At 44.4% G+C, this 9,644-nt stretch overlaps 1 protein-coding gene across 2 annotated transcripts in view; it reads right to left on the reverse strand.

Annotated features, from left to right (window-relative positions):
• Positions 1-213: 213 nt before the first annotated feature.
• Positions 214-9,644, reverse strand: part of Oit3 (oncoprotein induced transcript 3) — a 23,591-nt gene continuing 14,160 nt past the window's right edge. For both annotated transcript variants that reach the window (XM_008836621.2, XM_029565141.1), the window contains 3 exons: positions 8,091-8,506; positions 2,551-2,650; positions 214-1,207 (listed from right to left, as the gene is read on the reverse strand). In XM_008836621.2, the coding sequence (XP_008834843.1) occupies positions 1,034-1,207; positions 2,551-2,650; positions 8,091-8,506 (690 nt within the window). In that variant the 3' untranslated portion in view covers positions 214-1,033. The remainder of the gene's footprint in view (positions 1,208-2,550; positions 2,651-8,090; positions 8,507-9,644) is intronic.

The following is a 9,644-nucleotide window of genomic DNA, read 5'->3' on the forward strand; positions in this document are numbered from 1 at the left end:
GAGACCCTGTCTCAAAAAGACCAAAAAAAAAGATTATAAGTCTTAAAAAAAAAAAGAATTGTCAATTGTTCCACACAGCAGTTAAGAGAAAAAAAGAATTGTTCATTGTAACCACTTTTAAAAAGAAAAGCTTTTTTTTTTTTCTTACTGATCATATATAAAGCCATAACATTAATTGTTAGAAGAAGAAGCTGAATTCAACTGCAGATAACATTTATCTTTGTGGTTTATGATATTTATTTCAATAAAATGTATTCAGCACCTGCAAAATAAGAATATGGTATGTCTTATTATCTTACCTTGTCAGGGGCACAGAAACCGAATGCACAGGGCAATGGGGCCACAATTTAATTTTGTTTATATTCAGTCATTGAACCACTTATATGCGTGCCACTGAAGTTATTTTTAGGTGAAAACATTTCATTTAAAGCATACATACATAAAGTATTATGTAACAGTTAACCAAATATATTTTCGTGTACATTATTTTATTGATAAACTTTCAAATCTCCTATAAGTATTCTGTGTCAGAGTTTAGGAATCCCCTGCAGAGGCCAGAAGAGGATGTCAGATCCCCTGGAATTGGGTTACAGATGGTTGTTAGCCACCATGTGAGTGCTGAGAACCAAACCCAGGTCCTCTGCAAGAGCAGCCAGTGCTCTTAACTGCCCAGCCATTTCTCTACCCTCTGTTTGTTTAGGTCTTTTAACTTGGAATCTTATACCCAGCTTCTCATTTCAGTGTCCTATTGCATCATAAATGAGGTATTTCATTGTAGGAAAGACATGGAGATGAGGCAAGCTTCCTTCTGTGTGGACAGCTTAGCTCTCCACATGGGGAAGCCGAGGTCCATGTGGCCATGTGGGCCAGCAGTGCTGTGACCTGTACCAACCCAGGGACCAGAACCAGTGAGTCATTTCCAGGTATCTAAACTCACAGAATGTGGTTCAAAGATGTCAGGTGTTCTAGGAACTTCTTTGATGTTCTTAGAGGAGACAGGGAGAAGCCCCAGAAAGGAGACAGGAAGCAGGGACTAGTCCTCCCAGTCGATGCTGATGGGGCCGCCTGTCAGGGTCTGACTCTGCAGACTGGCAGAGTCCTCTTCTTCCCCTACCTCACGACGCACTCGCCGGTGGCACCCTTGGGCACAGCGGGAACGCTCATCCAGCACCCCACAGACAAGGACCCGGCAGTGCAGAAACACTTCCTGCAAAGATGGTAACGATGGTAAAAATGTGGTAGCAGCTGGCACCGCAGACAACGCTGAGAACCGGACACAGGGCTGCATTTTCACAAACACCATCTCAGTCACGACAGCCACACTTTGAAGTGGGTGTCAACATCCTGGTTTTACAGATGACGAAACTGAGACTTAAGATAAGGAACTTGCCCAGTCCACACATTTAATAACGAAGCCAAGTTGGAATGGTTAGACTTCTGCATGGGCTGGGACAGAAGAGAGCCCTGGGAAAGAATGTCTCCTGACATCCTCTGGGGCTGGAGGAACATTTTCTAAGCACTTCAGCTGTCAAATAACAAGTCCTTTCTGCGAGGCTCTTCCTAGGCACCATTAGCTGTGTGAGCGACAGGTGGAAGGACATGAACATGCTCAAAGGCAACATGGAAAGGAGTGTTGGCCTTTCACGCTCAACCGTGTCACCTACAGCCTTTCAGTTTAGCCTCTTAGAACCTCAAGCTTCATGTGCACATGAGTTATTAGGACGTTTACTCATGTTTCTAACATTGATAACTGCTTAATATTGCATTAAACTGATAGCGTGCAGCCCCTTAGTTCTGTTTATGGGGGGGGGCTCCCTTTGTCCTCCTAATGCTCTACAAACATGTGCAACTTTTTCTGTTTTGTGAAATTTCCAGAATTGTAATTTTCAATAAAAGAATATGACGATTATAGCAGGGCGTGGTGGTGCATGCCTGTAGTCCCAGCACTCAGGAGGCAGAGGCAGGCGGATCTCTGTGAATTCAAGGCCAGCCTGGTCTACATAGTGAGTTCCAGGACAGCTGGGGCTACAGGGAGACCCTGTCTCAAAAAGACCAAAAAAAAAAAAAAAAAAAGAATATGATGATTTAATGATCTTTACGTACTATCAGATAACTTACCTGAAAAAGCTTGCAATGTGTACAGTTGCTGTCCACTTCCTGTAGCCTCGCAAGCTTTGTGATGTACACTTCTAATACTTAAGATGTATAAAGTTATATACTATGGTTGGCGTTGTGAGGCCTAGTCACTTCCTGTTCCACGGCTCATCTTTGAGTTTTCTGTTTAAATCTTGAGCTGACCTGACTGCCACGCTGGCTTTTTCGCCCTTATCTGCCCATAAATATTTCAAATCCTGATCCTACATATTCTCTATGAGCAAAGACAGTATTTTATGGGGTAAGGGAGGTAACTGTGACACGTTGAGCTTCTTGGTGGCTTACTATATTTCTCTTAGAGTCATGTGGAGTCTAATTATGGGTTCTTAGGACGTTCAAACACCAGGGCAACACGAACGAAGGCTCAGGCCTGGGGTTATGAAGCGTTCAGCTCACCTTGTGATCTTTGCCCACAAACTTGAAGACAGGGACCTGGAAGTGCTTTGCTAGGTGATCCCTGGATGAGTACTGCTTCACTGAGTCATCAGAAACACAGCTGAAAGGAAGTAGGACAGATAATATGTCAGATGCTGATCATTTCCACAAAGGTGGAAAAACAATCCTGTCCACGACGTTAGGCGGTGTGTGCTCGGCTACACTCCAGACTTGGGAGAATGAAGGAAAATGGTATCCTCCCTACAGAGGCATTCTCAGACCTCACCAAGTAGGGCTAAGCATGTCTGCCCCATCCTTCATTCATGGAACCCTCAACTGGGCACAGTACTTCCTGCTAGGTTAAGGGGTCTAAGTATTAGCAGCATCAACACGTGTTTCAAGTAGATCTTCGGCTGGCAAGGCTGTCTGTTCATTGGTGATACATTGCAGGAATCTGGCTTAATCTAGTTATTATTGGCTTGAGGAAAGTTTTCTTAAATTTAACACTTATTTCCTGGACATCTAATAGACACAAAGCACTGGAGGGAAAACAAAGAGGAACAAACCATTTGTACAAACACAGCTAAGTTTTTCAGGTGATAGCTGCTTCTTCAGGCACATTTGCCTCAAATGCTTTCATTCCTCTTCTCCCAAATGTAACAGTAAGCTGCAGTTTTACAGAGTTAGGTCTGCTGCTTAAAGTGTAGCCATGAGTTTCTCCTCAGGGTAAACTGGGGAAAACATGCATTAACTGATGCTCCTTGGTAAGGCCATGGTTCTAGGTAAGAATGAACATTTTCTCCTGAAAGGATTGTCTGTGCTATCTGTCCCATTCTAAAGGTGTGTGTGTGTGTGTGTGTGTGTGTGTGTGTGTGTGTGTACTCAGGTGTATGCATGTGTGTGCGCTTGTGCCATGACAGTCCTGTGGAGATTAGAGGACAACCTTGGGTGTTGGTCCCTGCTCCCCACACTGTCTGAGCCAGGGTCTCTTTTGTTCTCTGCTGTTGGCCTTAGAGTTTCAGGAATTCACTGTCTCTGCTTCCCATTTCCCCACAGGAGTGCTGGGGTTATAGATGTGCACATGACCTCCCCTGGCTTTACATGGATTCTGGGGATTCGAACACAGGTCCTTATGCTTTCCTAGCAAGTGCCTTACCCACTCAGTCACCTCCCCAGCCTCCACTGTAGAGCTTAAAGTAACTTCCTTTTGTCTTGGATTTTTCTTGTGTCTTCTTAATCCATTTTCATATCTAAAAGCCTCTAAAGTGGAATTCTTGCTCCACATGCTTATGGGTCACTTTCTAGTTCACTGCTAACCACTGTTTTGATGCCATTGAAAAAGCCAATGAAGTTATTTCAAAAGAAGGCATCTCAATCTGTATTATTACTGGTCCCTAATTCCACCAAACTGGAGAGGATCCAACTGATGTGATTTCTGCTATTTCTATGTTTATTTACTCATTTTTTTTTCCTGAGATAAAATTAATTTATATATCTTCCAATTACATTTTATAGTAAGATCACTTGCACACCCATATGAATATTTTACATTGGTGGACTAGATTTGAATTATTAGTATAAACACTTAGTAGTAATTGCTTGGCAAATAGCTAATGGCACCACTCTCTCCTAGATGTTGAGGAAGATGGAAAGACAGGAGGGCTTCTAGTTCACTGTGGGATGGAAATAGGGAAGCCTTGTAGAGGAAGTAAACCTTGCTGAATCTTTGAAGAATCAGACCATTAAAAAATGTAAGGAATGGGGACTGGAGTGATGGCTCAGCAGTTAAGAGCACTGGCTGCTCTTGCAGGACCTTTGTTTGGTTTCCAGCACCTACATGGTGGCTAACAACCATCTGTAACTTCAGTTCCAGGGGATCTGATGCTCTCCTCTGGCCTCTGCAGGCACTGCACAACATGACTGCACTTACATACATGGAGGCAAAACACTCATTACATAAAATAAAAATAAGATAAAATTTAAAAAATGTAAGTAAGATTTCAGGCAGAGAAAATGGTACATGCTTCACCAAGAGGCTGTAAGAAGCAGAAACTGGAGGAAACTAAGGTCCAAGGTGAGGCCAGAGACTCATTTCCCTTACACCGCTCTTGTCTGGTGCCTTGTTGAGTTTTGTTCACCTGATTACAGACTACCATGGTTTTCCAGTTTTTGCCTATGCTTTCTCCTTTTATGGAAAATACATATATATATATATATATATTTCTCTTTTGTATATACTATTATCTACATATTACATGGTAATTAAAAGTACCAGATTGGTATAATTAATCTTTTTGTGTGTTTAATAGCCATAATTTTAGGCCTATACTAATCTGGTTAGAGGGACTTAAAGGGACAATTTTTGTTCCTTGCCTTCCAAGGTCAACTACATCCCAGGGGACGATATCTAAAACTAAAAGTAATAGTCCTGTACTCAGAGTCTGAATAAAAAATATATAAGCAAATTTCACAAGCATTATTGAGATTGTAGGGTTACTCATTCCAGCAAATGAGTTATGATTACACACACACACACACACACACACACACACACACACACACACATATATATATATATATTTAAAGTAAAGATTAGGGCTAGGGATGTAGCTTAGTTGGTAGAGTGCTTGCCTAGCATGCAGGAAACACTGGGTTTGATCTCCAGCATGGCATAAAACTGGGCATGGTGATACCTACCGATAATCCCAGCACTTGTGGAGATGGAGGCAAGAGGATCAGGAGTTCAAGGTCATCCCCAGCTGCATAAGGAGTCTGAGGCCAGCCTGGGATATATGAAACTGTTTCTAAAAACAAAACCACCAACCAACCAACCAACCAACCAACCAGCCAACCAACCAACCAACCAAGCAACCAACAAAAACAAATAGGAGGAGCAGGAGAAAATACTGAGGATGAAAGAAATGTTTTTTCCTTCCTTGCTTCCTCCCTCCCTCCCTCCTCTCTCCCTCCCTCCCTTCCTTTTGTTGTTTCTGATAGATAAAAGGTAGCCATATGACAAATAGGATTGATCAATAGAAAGCAGAGTTTATTAGCAAAGGAACAATGGGACAGATTCCCTTCTGGGCAGGGAAAATGTCTGCCCAGGTCATGAGCTGGGGTCTTTTAAAAAGGGAGGCTTCTGTTTCCTGCAGAAGGTGGGAAGATATATTTTTTTTAAAGTTGGGGGGGTGGAGTGGGGGGGTAGGACTGTTAAAACCTGTTCTCTTTGGAGATCAAAGTGGAAGCCTGCTGTGTTGGCCAAACAATGGAGAAAAGTTCTGCTTCTCTTGACTGCAAAGACCAAGGTGCTTATCAGCTTGGTTCCCTTTTCTCAGGAGCATGAGAAGTCCTTGAGATCCTATTGGTGAGGGGGCAGGGCTATCTGAACCTTAACAGTTTCTTGAGACATGGTCTCCCTGCAGCCCCAACTGGCCTGGAACTTGCTCTGTAGACCAGGGTGGCCTCAATCTCACAGAGATCCACCTGCCTCTACCTCATGAGTGCTGGCATTAAAGGCATGTGTGCACCACCACACCCAGAATGTTCTCTTGATGACACTGATGGTTTCATAATATATATGACAGAACTTACAAGCTGTACACCTTAAGTATGTCTGTTTATTAACGTGAAGTATACTCCACTAAAGGAGGAAAGGAAAACTAAATGAAAAGGAACAAAAATCATATCCCTCAAAAGAAAATCTTTTCCCTAATCAACATTAAGTGTGTGATGTGGAGGCACGACAATTTAAAAATGATCATTTCCATTTCAATACTTTCTGAGGATCACTTCTGGATGGCAGGTCCCTTGCATTACAGAACCTTCTACTGTCATTCAAAGCTGCCTGTAAATTCCAATCCAAGGGTCTTTAGGTGATACCACAGAAATCTATATATTTCCTCTAGAATCTACCAAGAATTTCTTCTCTTTCTATCACTACCAAGTTTATTTTTTATTTTTGTATGTATGCATATGTTTGTTTGGGTGTATGCATGTGTGCCTGTGTGTGGAGGACAGAGGTCAACATGAGAGATCTTCTTCAATCACTTTCCACCTTATAATTTATTTTCTTGTTTATTTATTTATTTTTTGGTCTTCTTGAGACAGGGTCTCCCTGTAACCCTAGATGGCCTGGAACTCACTATGTAGACTAGGCTGGCCTTGAACTCACAGAGCTCCACCTGCCTTTGCATTAAAGGTGGGTGCCACCATGCCTGACTCAAATTTCTTATAGAAGAGCAGGCTGAACAGGCTAACAGAGCCTACAGTTCTAACCACATATGGGTAATTCCCTGCTTTGGGTCCTCACCTTGTTCCTGAGCATGACAGGCATTCCTAATGGTCCACTACATTTCTTCCTAGATATTTCAAGTGTAAATCTGCTAGATATCTCTACCTAGATAGAGATCTGCTAGATATCTCTACCTACCTACTGTGGAACCCTCCTCCTTGGCCCCCTCCCCTGGACTCCCTAGACCCCTGCCCCTATTTGGGACTAACTGCTCTTTTCGCTTCTATAAATCGCTTGGCTTGAGGGAACCAGAGGGACAAACTGCACCGTCTCCATTTTGACTGCTGATTCCTCCTGCTGATTCCTCCATTTTTGTGATGCCTCATGGACATAGACTAGGCAAGCCCAGGCATGTCCAGGGGGCCCACGCAGGTTTGAGGCCTTATAAGGAATAAACAGGGTCCTCTAGCCCTGAAGATAACAGCACATTCCACAGCCCTGAGGGCAGCACCCACCAATGAGAGGCCTCCAAGACTGTAACCAATCAATTCAAAAGTATGTTGGGGGTGCAGGCTCTTTGGACCAATCAAAATATGACTGTCATTCCCCTCCTCCCTTTGTCTGAAACCTATGAAAAGCTCCCTCCCCCTGTTATTGGGGCTCTCAGACGAACCTACCACGTTAGTTTGGTCTGAGAGTCCGGGCTTAAGCCCGAATAAAGACTCTTTGTTCTTGCATGCTCTCTGGACTCCGTGGAAATTCTTGGGGATCTGTTCTCTGGGCACACCTACCTATCTTTCTATCTATCTATCTATCTATCTATCTATCTATCTATCATCTATCTATCTACCTATCTATCTGGCTATCTAGCTATCTTCTATCGCTCATCTATCTATCTATCTATCTATCTATCTATCTACCTATCTATCTGGCTATCTAGCTATCTTCTATCTCTCATCTATCTATCTATCTATCTATCTATCTATCTATCTAATCAATCATCTATCTATCTATCTATCATCTATCTATCATCAATCATCTACCTTTCAATCCTATCATCTATCATCTATTATCTCTATCATCTATCATCTATCTATCAATCAATCAATCAATCAATCATCTATCTGATCTTATCTTTATGTCTTTTCATCTTGGCTAATAGCATCTGGAGTCACTGCTGGCTAGCCTTCTCTAATCTGCCGCAAGTTAATGAATGCCTCCTGAGCTTGTAGAGTCCCTGGCCCCAGCCACATAGGAATGACTGCGCATGTCCGGAAGCTCAGCCGGCGCATGCGCCCTCGCTAAGAACCCAGCCCGGTGCCATCTTTACCCATCCTGGATCAGGTAGTACTTGAGGATCTCGTCGATCTTGGCGGTGGGCGTGGCGAAGCAGCTCTCAACCAGGCTCTCCAGGCCGCTCACGTGCACCAGGGGCTCGATGCCGAAGTAGAGGGAGTCGCGCAGCTTGAGCGTGGGCAGCGCCTCCCGGTACGGCTCTTCGAAGCCGTGGTCCTTGAAGATCTCCAGCGTGAAGGGAAAGACGCCGTGGTTGCGGCCCTGGAGCTCCAGCGGGGCGCTGCGCAGGTTGGGCACGTAGCCTTCGGAGATGGTGTAGAGGCGCGGGAACTCGCAGGTCACCGGGATCAGCAGCTCGCTGGTCCGAACGATGATGTCCCCGCTGCTCCCGGGCGTCTGCTTGGGCAGCCCTGTCACCAGGTTGCTGGCCACGATTTTGTCATTCACCACCTGTGCCGGGGCGAACAGAGACTGTGATTCCGTTTCTCGTTTCCCCTTAACTTTCTCCAGAGAACTGATACACCAAAACGCATTGCAGATTTATGTTCTCAGCGTGTGTGTGTGTGCGTGTGTGTGCTTTGAAATGGGAGTGGGGGGGGTGTCTTTCTGCTGAGCCCAGGCTGGCCCTTAAGTGATTCTACTCAAGCCTCCCGAGTAGCACCGAAGCTCTTTTTCTGTTTTCGTTGGGTTGCATGACACCCAGACTGCCAAGACTTTGCAGCTACTTCCTGGTCAGCCCGTGCATTCCTTTGGAACATTACTCATAAAACCTGATGTAGGAAAAATCAGCAAATCCTAAGCTCTGGCATTTAGAAGACGACAGCACCGTATGTTATTTCTTCAGGAATTCCAGACCTGGGGATGTTGCAACAGCAAAACGGAACCGGGGCTCACATCAGTGCAAAAGATTGTCAACCTGGCCTGGAGATAAAGAGTGCTACCAGCCAATTATGGGGCACACCCATTGGGTTATCCACAGAAACAGTCCACGCAGCTTGCCTGAAGGAGAAACCGCTTGTTTCTTGATAGCTACCCGGTGTCTCACCCCAAGTAATTAGCCCTCTGGTTCACTTAGTAGGATTCATAAATAAATACCTGATTCAGACAAATGATCACCAAGGCCTCGGCACTGACCTATATCCAGCCCTGTGCTCCATCCATCTTGCACACTGGGATCATAGTTTCCTGCTGAACCACATGCCTGCAGGCTCAAACCTGGGATCTCTCCCTAGCAGACAAGGTCGGGGGGCTTTGCAAACATTCTCTACCCTCTTTCCAGTTTCGCTTTCCTGGTGAGGCCAGGCAGGCTGCACAGACCTCAGTGCAAACCTGGAGGTCTCAGATGCTGCTGTTACCCATCAAAAATGTGCTTTTCCTCTTGTGGTACTCCATGCAAGTCCCACTCTTCTTCCCTCTGGTGGACTCCTAGAGGCCCTGTCACATGTCTCAGCCCATCCCTCATTTACATTTTAGGTATTGTCAACTGTGCTTCCTAACAGGCAGGAATCTTATTCCATAGTCCCTCTGAGTCTTCAGCATAGGGCCCTGAGCAGATTTTGGAGGAAAAAAAAAAAAAAAAAAAAAAAAA

The sequence above is a fragment of the Nannospalax galili genome, unplaced genomic scaffold (genome assembly GCF_000622305.1).
Source record: "Nannospalax galili isolate Female #2095 unplaced genomic scaffold, S.galili_v1.0 scaffold1437, whole genome shotgun sequence".
NCBI classification, from domain to species: domain Eukaryota; kingdom Metazoa; phylum Chordata; class Mammalia; order Rodentia; family Spalacidae; genus Nannospalax; species Nannospalax galili.